The sequence below is a fragment of the Peromyscus maniculatus genome, chromosome 7 (genome assembly GCF_049852395.1).
Source record: "Peromyscus maniculatus bairdii isolate BWxNUB_F1_BW_parent chromosome 7, HU_Pman_BW_mat_3.1, whole genome shotgun sequence".
Lineage (NCBI taxonomy): Eukaryota > Metazoa > Chordata > Mammalia > Rodentia > Cricetidae > Peromyscus > Peromyscus maniculatus.
This window is the reverse complement of record NC_134858.1, coordinates 57,873,373-57,888,202: the sequence shown is the minus strand read 5'-3', so window position 1 is coordinate 57,888,202 and position 14,830 is coordinate 57,873,373. Positions and strand designations below refer to the sequence as shown.

Sequence of the window (14,830 nt, the reverse complement as noted above, 5' to 3'; positions counted from 1 at the left end):
TGCAGAAACAAAGAACTTGGGCCAAAAACATTTCTAAATGTAGAAAGAGAACTTTGAAAAGGCCAGTTCCATTAAGCAAGCCGTCACGTGCGGTTCCTATCCAGTGCCACACATGCCTGCTAAGCTCTTAGGTAAACAAATAGAGGCCGAGGTGCAACCAGAAAGGCTTGTTTTCATTTGTCCCTCCCCCCTGCCCTGGCTCCAAGCAGCCTTCCTGGAGAGGGTTAGTAGCTCGCTCAGTGGATGCTTTTCATTGGCAAATTTTGAATGAAAGAGGAAAAAAAAGAAGCTATTTTTAGCATTCTGGTCTAATTGAGATGTAATTTTAAAATGTTAACTTTTGAGGCCAGCAGGATGGCTCAGCAAGTAAGGGTTTGGGCCACCAATTCCGATGACCTTAGTTCAGTCCCAAGAACTCAAGTGGTAGGCTGTGAGAACTGACTCTTGCAAGTTGTCCTCTGACCTCCATACTTGTGCATCATGGCACATACAAGCGCTCTCTCTCTCTCTCTCTCTCTCTCTCTCTCTCTCTCTCTCTCTCTCTCTCACACACACACACACACACACACACACACACATACAAGCGTTCTCTCTCTCTCTCTCTCTCTCTCTCTCACACACACACACACACACACATACAAGCGTGCTCTCTCTCTCTCTCTCTCTCTCTCTCACACACACACACACACACACACACACACACACACACACACACACACACGCACACTATAAAATGTAATAAAAATAAAGGATGCACAGATGGCTTATCAGTTGAGAGCACTGGCTGCTCTTGCATAGGACACCTGTTCAATTCCCATCACCCACGACAGCTCACAACTGTCTGTAACTCCACTTTCAGGGGATCTGACACACTCTTCTGGCATCTGTGAACACTGAAACTATGCGGTACACAGACATACATTCAGGCAAAACATCCATACATATAAAACAAATATTTTTTAAAATAAAATAAAAACAAATGAAGTATTATCTTTGAAAATGGTGATAGTGCCAGAGTAGGAATCCTTTACCCCATCTCTGTAAGCTGGATCTGCATAGAATAGAGCGTGTTAATGGAGCATGGCTTCTTCAGGCTTACATTTCCTTATTTCAGAAGGGTTTCCATGAGACAGTTGAGTCTCCAAGTCAGTGGTTCTCAATGCAGGAGCAGTGCTGGAGCTTGTCAGAGGAGCAGACTCCTGAGCATCCAAGTACATGGTCAGAGATGGCCCAGGTTCAAAAGCCCTCCAGGTTAGTTGAGGCACCCTCAACTTGAGAACCACTGCCTAAGGCATCCATTGCTTTAATTAACCCTACTTCCCTATTCTTCTGAAATGATAGTAGTTATCCAGAAAAAAAATTACCCAACAGAACTTCTTCTAGTACCCTATATAATTTTTTTTTTCAGCCTTAAATGTCATGATCTGTACCATGGGGCTGGAGAGATGGCTCAGCAGCTAAGAGCACTTGCTGCTCTTGCAGAGGACATGAGTTTGGCCTCCAGCATTCATGTCTGTTGGTTCACAGTCACTTGTAACTCCAGTTCTGGGGGATCTGATGCTCTCTTCTGTCCTCCACAGGCCTGTACATACTTGCACATAAATAAAAATAAGTATTTCTAAAACCATGTTATACCATGAAATATAAACTACTAATCGATCCCTACCCTTCTTCCACCTCCCTAATTACTGGGTAAAAGATGAAAACATTAGTAGTTTTTTCTTGCTTTGTTCAAGGACAGAGGCATATAACTTTGCCAAGTCAGAGTTCCAATTAGTGAAATAAGTATTTAACTCACTGCTCAGAATAAGAAGTATTCATCAAATAGATACTTTTCCATGTAGGCTGACATCATTATTAAGAGACTTGTGCATGGGGTGAACACAGGCTCATAGGCTTGTTTTAGAAGGTGTGCTGGTTGTTTACCTTCAAGGAATTCTCTCAGAAAGTACCAGAAGGAAAGGACCGGAAGCCAAAGTTTCTCTCTTCACAAGTATGTATCATCTAACTGTTGTTCTATTACCTTCCTGTAGGAGAAGAAAAGGCTAACAATTAACAATGTTGCTCGAAAGTGGGACTTGCAGCAACGTGTGGCCAATCTTGCCCTCACTCAGGACAGAAAGGACTCTGAGTCTCCTCCTCAGGAACCCTGTCAAATGGATGGAGGCTCCATCTCAGAATTTCCAGAGGAAACAGGGTACGCAATGTTTCTCTCATGCTACTGGCATTTCTAGAGTTGAATTTTGAACAGAGATGGGAACCCATTTAACAGAATTATTCTTGAGGAATAATTTTCTTAAGAAAGTCAAAACTGAAATTAAGAAGAGGGAAAAATTGAAAATATAAATCTAACTAACATTTCCCTAATGGAAAAGCCCACAGTGGTTTGCTATTTTTTGAAGGGGAAAAGTTTAGATGACTACATGCAGACTATGAGGACCTCTGTTTGTGCACATGGCCTTCTAGATCCCCTGGCTCAAGAGAGCTGAAAGCTCCCATCCTCCCATGCACCTCCTTTCCCAGCCTTCCCTGTCTTAGGCGTTTGCTGCCTCTGTTGCTAGCTGCATGTGTTACCCTGTGCCCTGTGTGGCAGCTTCTACATGCACCGTTAAATGCTTCTGACAGCCAGGCCTGGTGCCAAAGTCCCAACTATTTGGGAAGCTGATGCCAGAGGATCACAAGTTCAAAGCCAATCTGAGCTACAGAGTAAGTTCAAGTCTAGCTTGGGCAACTTAATGAGCCTTTGTTTCAAAATTAAAGAAACAGTAAGTGACCAGAGGTTGAATGTGGCTCAGTGGGAAAGCGCTTGCCCAGCATGCACCAGGCCAGGTCCAGTCCTCAGCACTGAAAATGCTTTGAATAAATGCTACCCAGAAGCTGCCTTAGCCCCAGCAGTGCTTTAGGGTAAACTCAGCAAGGGCAGACCTTGGAGGGGTCAGGTCCAGAGACAGGAAAACACAGGCACAGCTTTGGGGACTCTGGTCTCTACTGCCTGCTTGGTTGCCTGAGCCTGCCTCAGGACTGTGGCTGTCACCTTCAGAAGAAGCTGCAAGTTGGTGAGTGAGGATCACAGGACGAGAAGGTGCCAGACCGTCCCACTGCAATTCACCACATTAGCTGTTCCTCATTGAGTATCCCTCTGGTTATCGTCATTTTTAGATGTTAGAATTCAGAGTCTGTTGATCTGACTGCTTTTCCTAGGGTGCATGTTTTTGTATTAGAGTGAGTCCATAATCTGACTCCTATTCTGTTTCTTCCCTCTTTAGGACTCTAGTAGATAGAGACTGTGATCTGTGCTGTTACATTACAGGATCAATAACATGTACATCTGTCCTGCAAGCATAAAGCTTGGTCAGCTGATAGCATTTAAACCTTCACAACTGTTTAGTAGAGCTGAGGTTTCTTTGGGATATGTATTTTTTTACTTCAGAATTAAGCTATGTACTATGATGCTCTTCTGCCCTCCATGTCACTCAGAGAGAAGAACCTCAGCATCAAATTCAGACACCCTCTTTTCATCACCCCTCAGAACCGTCCAAACCTTACCACACTGGTTTGCTCCATATCTGAGCCATTCTGTTCTTACACAGATTCTTTTTCATCTGGAATTTCATCGTGCACGCTGTTTTTAAAGCTGAAAGGGGTACACCTGGACTGTGGTCAAGTTTCTCTCTTGTCTCTTGAGTAGAGCCGCCCTTGCTGAAGTCCACTGTCCCCAGGCCTAGTCCGGTCTTGTGGCTGCCATCGTACCTCCTTGTTTTACCATGTGACTGTAGGCTGTGACTTTTTCCTGGTATTATATTTTGATCTCATATCCTCTCCTATTTCCCTTATTTCTTTCTATCCTTTCAGCCTCATAAGTGGTAGGATCCCTCAGCTCTTACTCTGAGATTTTCTTCTCATTCTCTACTGTCTAGCTCGGGAAGCTTGTGATGTCAGTGACTTTAAATGCCATTTATAGATGAGAATACCAACATGCATAGCTTTTCCTTTATGAGTTGCCCATTTAGATGTTGTATAGGAAAGAAATTCTAAAAATATTGTCCCCATTTTGTTTCATAAAAGTTTAAATTTTGGTCTTCATCAGTCTTGGCTACACCTCGTTTTGATTTGCTTGTTTGAGGCGAGGGCTGACTTTTCATTTCCGTCTGTAGGAACAAGCACTACTCTGGTGTTACAGTCAGAGTACTCTTTCCTCTCCCCACTGGGAGCTAGCTGAATGTTTTCTTAGCAATGGGAGTAGGTGGGAGTTTCTTTCTTCCTCACTCAATGCTAGGGATTAACCCAAGGCATCACTGTTCTGGGTGAGAGCTCTGCCTCTGAGCTTGGTCCCCAAGTCTAGTCCTTCAGAGCTTCATTTACTCTCTGTGTCGTTTTCCATCTCACTCCTATCCTGTCTGTCCCTTGAAGGGCCCTCTCAGCTGAGTGGCCGCCATCTTTATCCGTGTTCCCATTGCATAGCCAAGGCCGCGGTTTGTCCCCTCTCCAGCACGGGACACGGGACACGGGACACGGGACAGCCTCCACTCTCAGCCTCCTAAGCTCTCTGAGCTCCCTGCTGCCAACAGTCCCTCCATCTGGAGCTCCTGTGACTTTAGACCTTCTCAGTCCCTTGACGTTCCTGAGTGTCACCTTGAAGGAAGGGATTAGACGTGTGTACTCATTCCTATCTACTGTTTTGCTTGAGAGTATAGAGTAAAGCATTTTAAATGTTAGAGATTGTATTCCGACATTCTCTATAAATCTTTAAAATAAAATAACGCTTGCCTTTGGACAGTGATGTAAGCCATTCTTCCTAAAGGTGTAAGGCTAGTGTAGAGAGCCACTAAGTCTTTTCTTTAGTGGTTCAACTTGTGTTTAAATACTACAGGTGGTTTTCTACTTTAAACTATCATTGACAGTCCTTAGTATTTCATAATGCTAAAAAGATAGGTCATTCTTGTGTTACAGTGTCCATGACCTCTGACTCCTGGGCATATAAATAAATGCCTAGAACAAGTGTCCATGAAAACATGGCATATAAAGGAAAGGAATTCTTTAACACTCGGTATGTCCCATTAATGATTGTACTGTTCCCTGAACTTGGGACAGCTCAGCAGTAACGACACACTGCAGAGGTCTTTGCCCAGCAGAAATGGCGAAATACTAGGTGTAATGTTTCCTTTGCTTACATTGGATGCATGTAGTGAAGCTGGCTTATTTTTGGTCATTTCCTGTCTATGAACACTGGCCTTTTAGCCAACACTACTATAATAAAATATAATGCATAAAATGAATTTCCACACACACACGAATGTTGTAATAGAAAATTCATAAAATGAGTTATTGTAGGAATCAGCACCACTTACTTGGTGGGGAAAAAGTCATCTGAAAGACTTGAAATAGTCCTGTTCTTGCCTGTTATAAGAAGCCTAAAGGCAAAAAAGGCAGAAAAAAAAAAGGTGTAGGCCCTGGAAGAGTGTCCTTTTTGTCAGTGTGTGCATTGGGGTGCAGATTGCATTTAGCCTGGCTCTTAAGAACTTGACACTTGACTGCATCAAGCCAACCCCCACCTTTCCTTAGGTTCCTCCAGTAATTGAGAAGACATAGGATGTTTCCTGGTTCTCTTAGAGAGAGCTGGTTGAGTAGCTGGTATCTGGACTTGAAATTGACCACTAAAGAGCTTGAAGATAATTTCCACTGGAGATCCTGCTGCCTGCCATCACTTACTGATCTTTGAGTTGGAGAATATAAGTAGTAAGGTATTTAGCTTTATGCAAAATCAAGTTTGAAAACCACGGAGCCTCCACAGAAGACCACTGCCTTTCTCATACTTACTGTAGGTTCAGGCTGAGTGGGGGCAGGGAGCTGGCGGGGCCCAGCCACTCCCTAAAAGTCGAAGTTGTACCCAGTTCTTTCTTCTCCCCTCATTGTCTATGGCCAGTTAACCATTAGTCCCCCTTTTATCTTCTCCTAAATACTTGGTAATGTGTTGTCCTTCATTGATAATGATCCCTAAATGTACTGAACTAAGTACAAGGCATGGTTTTGTACCTTTATTATTTCTAGTTTTCACAGCACCTCTGAAAGCACAGTGTTATGGAATTGCCATTTATAAACAAGGAACCTCAAACTCAGAAATCCAAAACCTTCTTGAGAGAGTGGCAGACCTGGAGGCTTAGCCAAGGGCCTTCTGATTTTCTTGGCAATGCCACCTCCCCTGTAGTTTACCATGTCTTTCTGTTACGCCCTCTTGTGGGCTGGTTGACACTGCACCAGTATTATTAGTTCCCCTGCATCCAGCCTCTTCCTCCCAAATCCTTCACCAGTAGATGTACTAATAGGTCTGAAGTGGGTTCCTGAAGGCAGAGGATGCATGCTCTTCATCCACGTATCCCAACACAAGTCCTTACACCATGTGTGCTCTTTGGAGTGACTTTACAAAGGCTCCACCTGTGGCTGGCTGGCCTGCCTCTCTCTCTCCCTCCCTCCCCTCCCCTTCCCTCCCCTCCCCTTCCCTCCCCTTCCCTTCCCTCCCCTTCCCTTCCCTTCCCCTCCCTCCCTCCCTCCCTCCCTCCCTTCCTCTTTCCCTTGTATCTGTGCATATTGCTGAAGATTGAACTCAGGGCCTCAGACATGACGGTGTGCTACTTCTGAGCTAATCCCAGGCTCACTGGATATGGTCTCTCCCTTTTCGTTGAAAGCCTCCCGCTGGTCTTCATCCCTGTGGGATAGCATCTGACTTTTCAGCTTCACTTCCGCGCTCCTCTCCTGTCTCACAGTGTCAGTGTTGCAGTCCCGGGTCACATTGAACCTGGGCTTTCTCTGCTGTTACACACAGTCAGGCTCCTGTCCTCCCCCTGTTCCTCTGCCCTTTCTCTTCCCCTGGTAAAACACTGTGCCCACGACTCAAGGGTCAGTTCAAAGGCTGCTTCTTTTTGAGACCCAGCTTCTCCCCCTAAAGGAACTTGTCACTCTTTTTTCTGTTTCCATAGCGTGAGGTTGAAATACTCATTCTGTGACAACAAGCACATTGTATTTAATGTGTGTTTACCTTCTTCTCCATCCTCTACCTAGAGTGGAAAATCTTGGAGGGCAGGTTTATCTTGATTCTTTCTATATCTCCAGTGCCTAGCACAGTACCTCACACAGAGTACCTCTGCAAAACCTACTGATTAGTTCAATGACATCGTGAGGTCATTTTGGTTTAGAAATTATATGGCTTGCTTGATTGGATTACAGCTGCCATATTTGGGGAACTATAACTCCCTAATTTGACTTTACAAGCAATAGTCTTGATATAGAAAAAAAAAAAAAAAAAGGTGTGCGTGCTTTCTCTGCTCACTGCCCATATCACTGCAGATGATTTAGTCACCTGTGCCAGACTTAGCACAGCCCTCTGTCCACAGCAGGCTTTCAGGTGGTGTTTGATGAGTTAACAAATGAACGGCTGTGTGCATAGCTCTAACTAAACAGAGATGTGGACACAGCTATCGTTCATCCAAGGAAAGCTGCAGGGATGCTCTCCATCACGCAAACATGGTTCAATGAGCTTTCGAAGTCATTTGTATGGAAACTGAGCAGGCCTTGTTAGGGAAGCAAATTAGTAAGCAGTGGCCCGAGTGGGAGGCTAACCCCAGTAGCTCATCATGAATTGTCTCGGCTTTCCATGACCTGGATGGCAGCTGCTCTGCTTCTTCCGGGGAAGGCCAAGGCTGTCTACAGCTCAGCAGCCAAGTGTCTCATGAGGGCGGAAGCAGCAGGAGCTCCCTTTGCCTTAGGTTTCTGACTGTGTTACAGCATCCTAACTCTAGGCTTATTACCTTTTCACTTCTTTTCCCAACAGCGTGCTTGCCAAAAGTGTGCACAGAATAATTTCCTCATGATAACAGATTTTTTACTCTAGAGTTTATGTTCCTATTTTTTTTTATTTTTTGAGACAGGGTTTCTCTGTGTAGCTTTGGCTATCCTAGAACTCACTCTGTAGATTAGGTTAACCTCAAACTCAGAGAGATCCACCTGCCTCTACCTCCTCAGTGCTGGGGTTTAAGGAATATGCTACCACCACTCAACTATAGTCCTCATCTTTTAATCACATAGCAGAAGAAGAGTAAGCCACTCTTAAATATCTGATATGGGACAAGATCACTTCCCAATGGGTTTGCTCATCCACCACTTTAGTATCTAGCTAATTATCCACTATACTGACATTAAAACTAAACTTTTCTGGCTGCTGTGGCCATGAGGCACCCCCCACCTTTTACTGCATGTCTCTGTCTCACCTAGCCTTGTTAACTCACTGTGCATCCATATCATCCATTCTGCCTGTTTGCTCATACCATAGCATCCTTAAAAGATTGAACAAATAACCCTGAACGCCCTCTTAGTTATTAATTCAAGAAATATTTATCGAGCTGGGCATTGCTAGATGTTGGTTCTACTGTGTTACCTGAAGCAAGATTGACACTCGAAAGGCACTTTGTCGGGTGAGCAGTGTTGCAGTGAGCAGTGTTGCAGTGAGCAGTGTTGCAGTGAGCAGTGTACTGCTGTCAGTGCTGGGACTGAGTGTGTGAGCCATCAATACTTCTTCCTTTTAGTGCAGCAAATGCTGACTGCTGCTTCTGCCCTGTCTGAGCAGGGATCATACTGCTCTGCCTGCCTCAGTATGTTGTCCAAAGCACAATAGATGGAAACAATTCTTTTTTAATTCTATGCTGTTAGCAGTTTTTCCTTTCGAAGACCACCTAAGGCTAGTCCACACCACTACTCATGGGGTGTTTGGGTATTGCCCCTCTTAATCCTTTGATATATAAATTAAGGATTGCATATGAAATAATTGTGTGTATTTCTTAGTTGCATATTCACTTTAAGTATACAAATATCATTAGCTAACTTGTTAACGAATAGACAGATGTGTAACAGTCCACAAATCTAATAAATCTAATAAACCAATGGGATAACCATTTGTCAGGCTTACTGTCCAACACCAGAATTTAAAACCATTAAAGATCCTTCATAATCAATTAATATGTTGTGAAAAGCCCATTAGTGGACCTCAGAGTCTCCAGATGTGAAGACATGTTCTTCAGCTTCATGAACTCACTATGTGGGGGAGGAGACAAAATTGCCAACATATAATTATAGTTGGTCTGAGATCTGAAGCACAGGATGAGTCCACAAGCTTGCCATACAGGAAACCGACAAGGCAGAGAATAAAATCCTCAGGGAAAACACAGAGCAAACGTCAAGTGTTGTCCAAGTGTTGAGCTGGACAGACCCATAACGTTACAGTTCTATTTACAGAGCCAAAAATTTGAATTGGATCAAGGAGCTTTATTGATTCTCTGCTTGCCATTCAGGTTGGCCTTCATAGGCAGCGTGGCTCCTGTTTTGGGATTAAAAGAAATGATCCTATCAGTAGAGTATCCAATATGATTTGTGTGTGTAGCATAATTTTTTTTTCACTCTTGTTTCTATTCAGGGAGGAAGACTTGATTGATTTTTATTTATTACAACTGAACTATACATTTATAGTTTTTTTCTGTTATCAGACCATTCAAAAACAGAGTCAGCATTGCTCACTTAACTCAGTAACTAAGACAGAAAATAGATAGTTTAATGTTATATATTATAAACATATTTATTGTATTTTATAAATAGTATTTTATAATGTCTTATGGAAATATATTGTAAAATGTATTTAGCTAGATAAATTTGTAAATTGGGAAAGTATATTTATATTGATATAAAAAGATTTCAATGACGTATTTAAGGTATATGAAATTATTACCTTTTGTTAATATGATGAGTAATTTGGACTTGGAGGTAGGTTGTTATTAATACTTTTTTTACTTTCAGCTAAAATACAAGATTGGATGTTAATGTTAATCTTTCAGATAATCTGGTAAATTAGTCTAAGGATACATGAACATGAAAGCATGAGGGAGGCTGTGTGGGGAGGAGGGGACCAGCAGGAGATAGATGAGGTGGGGGGAGGCAGATCAACAACAGTGAATAGGAAAATGCCATAACAAGCTTATTACTTTATAAGCTAATTTAAAAAACTAATAAAAATTAATCTAGGATCTCTAAGTTTAATTATAGCAATGGAGGTAATGAACATAAAGTGTAAAGCGCTTTCCAGCGTGCTGTTCTAGCCTGTTATTTCCTTTGCATGCTCAAGACTTTACTTAAAAAAAGCCTTTTGCAGGTCTCTAGACCCAGGGCTCAGCAGTGCCTTACAAGGCTTGTCGGTCACAGAAACACACTTGGTGGAGATAGAAGGAGACACCCTCTCGCTGTACGGCTCGGGGGCATTGGAGTGCCTGGACCGGAACTGGAGTATCCAAACCGCCGGCATGGTCACCACCGTCTCCTTCACATTCATCGAATTTGATGAAATCGTCCAGGTGCTTCCCAAACTGAAGATGAAGTTCCCAAACTCTCTGGTAAACACTTTCCGTGGGAAGTATGTTTGAATTGTTCCCCATTATGACTGTGTGTTCAGGCCAAAGCCTGTTTCAGATTCAGTTTCTGTAGTTGCTTTGGTGCTGCGTTTCTGGCACTGGAATTTAAATTAGTTCCATAAATGGCCTTGCAGGTTTGTGTTAATATTAGGAATTATATCCCTAAAAACAATCCTTTATGCAGTAGAAAAGACAAATGGAATTGTATGCACATTATCTATTTCAGTTTTACAAAGAAATCCACCCAGCCCTAGAGCATGTATTTAGGCATTGAATCTGTATGGATAGGGCATGTATGTTCATTACATGATCTGAAACTAATATGGACAAGGGCATGTATGTTCATTACATGATCTGAAACTAATATGGACAGGGCATGTATGTTCATTACATGATCTGAAACTACTATGGACAGGGCATGTGTGTTCATTACGTGATCTGTCAATAGTCCTCTGACAGCACAGAAAAAACTTAAGGCTGCTGACTCAAGGCAGCTTGCCCGGCCATGGTATTGCACTGGTTACTGACAGGCCTAAGGAAAAAGTCATACAGTGAGCTTCCTCTTGAGCTTTTCCACAGTGTGTTTCTCTAGGCATCCTTTTATGGTATACGTGTTTTTCTTCTTCATCATCCCTAAAGAAGATGGGTAGCAGCAGAGGCAGGTATTTGGAGAGAATATTTAAGTTCACAAATCGACCATTTGCCTCAGTGTTTCTGTTTTAGTGGTTTGCTTCTGCTTCACCAATTTAAGTGACCAGCATGGTTTTCAGAAAGACACAGTGTTGACAATGCTAGCCCTCAGGACCAGAGTGCTGACTTAGAAATTTCTAAGAAACACTTAGAAATTTCTGGAATATTCCAGTCTTTCCTTTATACATGAATGTTTATACAAAATGTGTAGAATATGTAAAGCCTGAAAGAGTCTGAATTGTTTGGTATTTAGATAACACTGAGGGATCCTGGTTGTTGAGGATAATCCTTTGCAGAAGGAGTCAGTTTGGGCTCAATGCCATCAATGACAGATGGATTGGGCACATTGAAGTTCAGTGAGCTTAGAGCATTCATTGACTTAATGTGACTGAAAATGTATTGCTAAGCCTGACGCTTGCAGAGTTCCATGGGAAATGGCCTGTGAAGTGTTAATGTTAGTTTTTAAGGTGTTTAAACTCCAAGCGAAGACCTTGCATGTGGTTTCTTATTGCAGCACCTTAAATTCAAGGAGACCAACCTTGTAATGCTACAGCAGTTCAACGCCCTCGCACAGCTTCGTCGGGTTGACCAGTTGACAATCGATCCTCAGGGAAACCCAGTGGTCAACTTTACGCTCTGGAAATACTATGTGCTGTTTAGGCTCAGCCACTTCAGCATGCAGAAAATAAATGGAACGGAGGTAAGGAAAAGCAAAGCGGACTGCAGAGTGAGCTTCCGACTGCACACGGTCACAAACCTGACTGTGCTAGAACTGTGCAGAAGCACTGTTTCCTAAAAACAAACTCTCCGCATTCAAAATATTAAAAAGAAAAAACCATACTAGGCAACACATGTGCACACATGTATACACACACACACACACACACACACACAGGATATGAAGCAGTAGACATGTTTTTTCCCTCATGAATAGTAGCTACTTTTCCTGGTGTTTGTGAACATTCAGAGAAGTGAAACTTGTAAAGAAAATGATATTTTAAAAAGGAAAAAAAATGTAACTTTTGCAGGTAAGGCAACCTTTTTATTTTTCAAAATGCTCTGCAGACTCTGGCATACATGAAAGGATGGGGAAGTCAAACCAAATGTCCACTAATAAAGAAGGGAAGACTAAAGTGGAGGGAGAAAATCGGAGCTCACATCTGGACTGCTCCGTTAATAGTTGGTTGTGGCTGCTGTGGCATGATAACTCAGGTCTGAGCTGAATAACTGGAAAATTATTCATGGAAAGCTATTTTTAGATTGATTTCTCTGAGTTTGTCCCAAGGCTAATCAGCTACTCAAAGACTGTTTTATCTTTAGATATTAATTTGGGGGAGGGGGGAACGAGGAAAATGCTTCTATTGCTACTGAAGCTAAATGACCTTCCAAAGGGAAGCCATCTTGTAATTGTTGTTACTCTCACTGTGGGGCCCCCTGAAGGTCAGAAGACTTCCCCTATTATAAAATGAACTATAGTCAGCTTTGCTGGCATAGTATTGCTTCTCAGCTAGGACACCACAGCTGCCTCTGGCCTAGACCTGCAAAAATCCAGCATATTGTTGATAGCATGGAGATCTGGGGGTCAGTGTCAAAAGCAACCATACCATACCTCAACCATAGTAGGCCCAGGGCCATAGTGTCAGCCTTCTGTTAAAGTGCCAGGAAAGTCCGGAACCTTCAGATGACTAAAAGTCTCCCAACTAGTTCTTAGGAGTCTACATTCAAACTTATGTGCCCTTCAGTACTGCATTGGTACAGAGCTCGTAGCTCTGGTAGGGCCTGGTAACTAGCAGGAGGGTTTTCAAAGTTAGTCTGGACTGGAAATACAATAGGCAGGTTCTCTGGGCTGCAAACGAAGGATTCTTCCTCATTAATGGCCTAACTGGGTGTGCTAATCAGCTGTCAGTAGTGAATGACTTAGCTGTGGGCTGTGCATCACTGTAGGACTGCTGAAATAAGGAGCATTGTAATTGTACAGGGAGTTAAACAGAACCAATGCAATGTTCTGGTTTAACTTTTAGAAAATTTCAGTGCCACAAATACTTGATTTGTTATTAAAATACATGCCCACCCACATATTTTTGCCATTTTATACCATATATGCTACATTACACCTCCCCTTCTGTAATAGAGTGGTATTGCTAGAGGTAGGATTGAATGATGAGCATCAAGAAGATGGAGCAGTGGCCTGCACTGGCCACTAGGTGACCGTGTTGGACCAGACAACAGCAGCATCCCTAACCATGACTGCCCAGGATAGAGAAGAACCAGTCTACACTGATTGGTGTAAATACAATGTGTATGAATTGTATGCGAACTGTGGGCTTTTCCTCAGAAGATTTTTTGTGTGATCTGTTATCACAAATACACAGGGAGATGACTCAGCTGTTAAAATGCTTGCTAAGCAAACAAGAAGATTGGAATCTCCAGCATCCACATAAATGCCCACCTGTAATTCCAGTCTCGAAGGCAGAGCGGGGATCCTGGAGTAAGATGGCTAGTGAGAGTGTATGTGTCAGTGAGCTCTGGGTTTGACTGAGACCCTGCTTCAAAATGTAGTGTGGAATAATGATTGAGGAAGATGATGACATCAGCCTTGAGCCTCCACAGGTGCATGCACACATGTGCACACATGCAGCCACATGCACATGTGCCCACACACCTGCAAACACAAGTACATGAATGCCTGCATACCACACACACATAAACCGTAAGAATTTAAGGTACCTCAAGCACAGTCCTCAGGAAACGTGACTTCCATGTCAGAGCTAACTTGTCAAACCCAAGTCAGCTTCCAGGAGTCACATTTGAGCATCTCCATTATAAGTAGACTCAAAGGAAAAAGCGGAATCTCAGTGAAGACTCTTCCAGAGCCCAGGGAAGTGTCCTTTTCTGTGCTCAAAGAACACGTGAAGTCCAGACATTTCTTTGGAACTGTATTTGTTATAAGCAGCTAAGAAGCAATGTCATTTTTGACCCCTTTCTAATGTTTCTTCTCAGGTGACACAAAACGACATGATAATGGCTGAGCGGCTCTTTGGAATCCTAGCCCATGTGGCATCTTCTGAGTTGCCTCAGTACCGCATGATTTCAATTCTGGGTGATGCCAGGTAACCCTTAATTTTTTATAGATTACTGTGCACTTACATATCATGCAGACACGTACCCCAGGCTTATCTTATGGCTGGCCCTATATAAACTCAGTGCTTGTTCTCCTGTGGTTACAGTCTAATAGATAAAGAGGCACGTAAACAATTCAAATACGTCCTGCCGGATGCCGCAAGAGAACTGGGTAGAGACTAGCTGTATTGAGAAGAACACTGGAAAAGGCTGCCTGTTTAATCTGTTTCTTTGGGAGTGAGTGGGGAGTTTTTAGGTTTAGAATATGGGGGAAAAGATCTATTTTAAAAAAGAATTATAAACAGGATTGCTTGGTTCTGAATTCACATGCATTTGACTTATTCATTGAAAATCTCATTCAAGTGCATTTGACTGATCAATAAAAATCCCATCTGCAACTCACAGAATTATTCTGAAGTAAAACCATCCTGAGGGTCAAGTGCTTGCCAAACAAACATGAGGACCTGGGTTCAGATCCCCAGCACCCCTGTAAGAGCCAGATGTGGCAGCCTTGTCTAACCACAGAACTGAGGGACAGACACAGGCAGGTCAGGAGCTCACTGGCCACCCAGTCC

At 42.9% G+C, this 14,830-nt stretch overlaps 1 protein-coding gene across 8 annotated transcripts in view; it reads left to right on the top strand.

Moving 5' to 3' along the window:
* Positions 1 to 14,830, top strand: part of Lrrc49 (leucine rich repeat containing 49) — a 113,984-nt gene that overhangs the window by 81,834 nt on the left and 17,320 nt on the right. For all 8 annotated transcript variants that reach the window (XM_042281062.2, XM_006971465.4, XM_006971463.4 and 5 more), the window contains 4 exons: positions 2,034 to 2,197; positions 10,190 to 10,427; positions 11,650 to 11,835; positions 14,136 to 14,245. In XM_042281062.2, the coding sequence (XP_042136996.1) occupies positions 2,034 to 2,197; positions 10,190 to 10,427; positions 11,650 to 11,835; positions 14,136 to 14,245 (698 nt within the window). The remainder of the gene's footprint in view (positions 1 to 2,033; positions 2,198 to 10,189; positions 10,428 to 11,649; positions 11,836 to 14,135; positions 14,246 to 14,830) is intronic.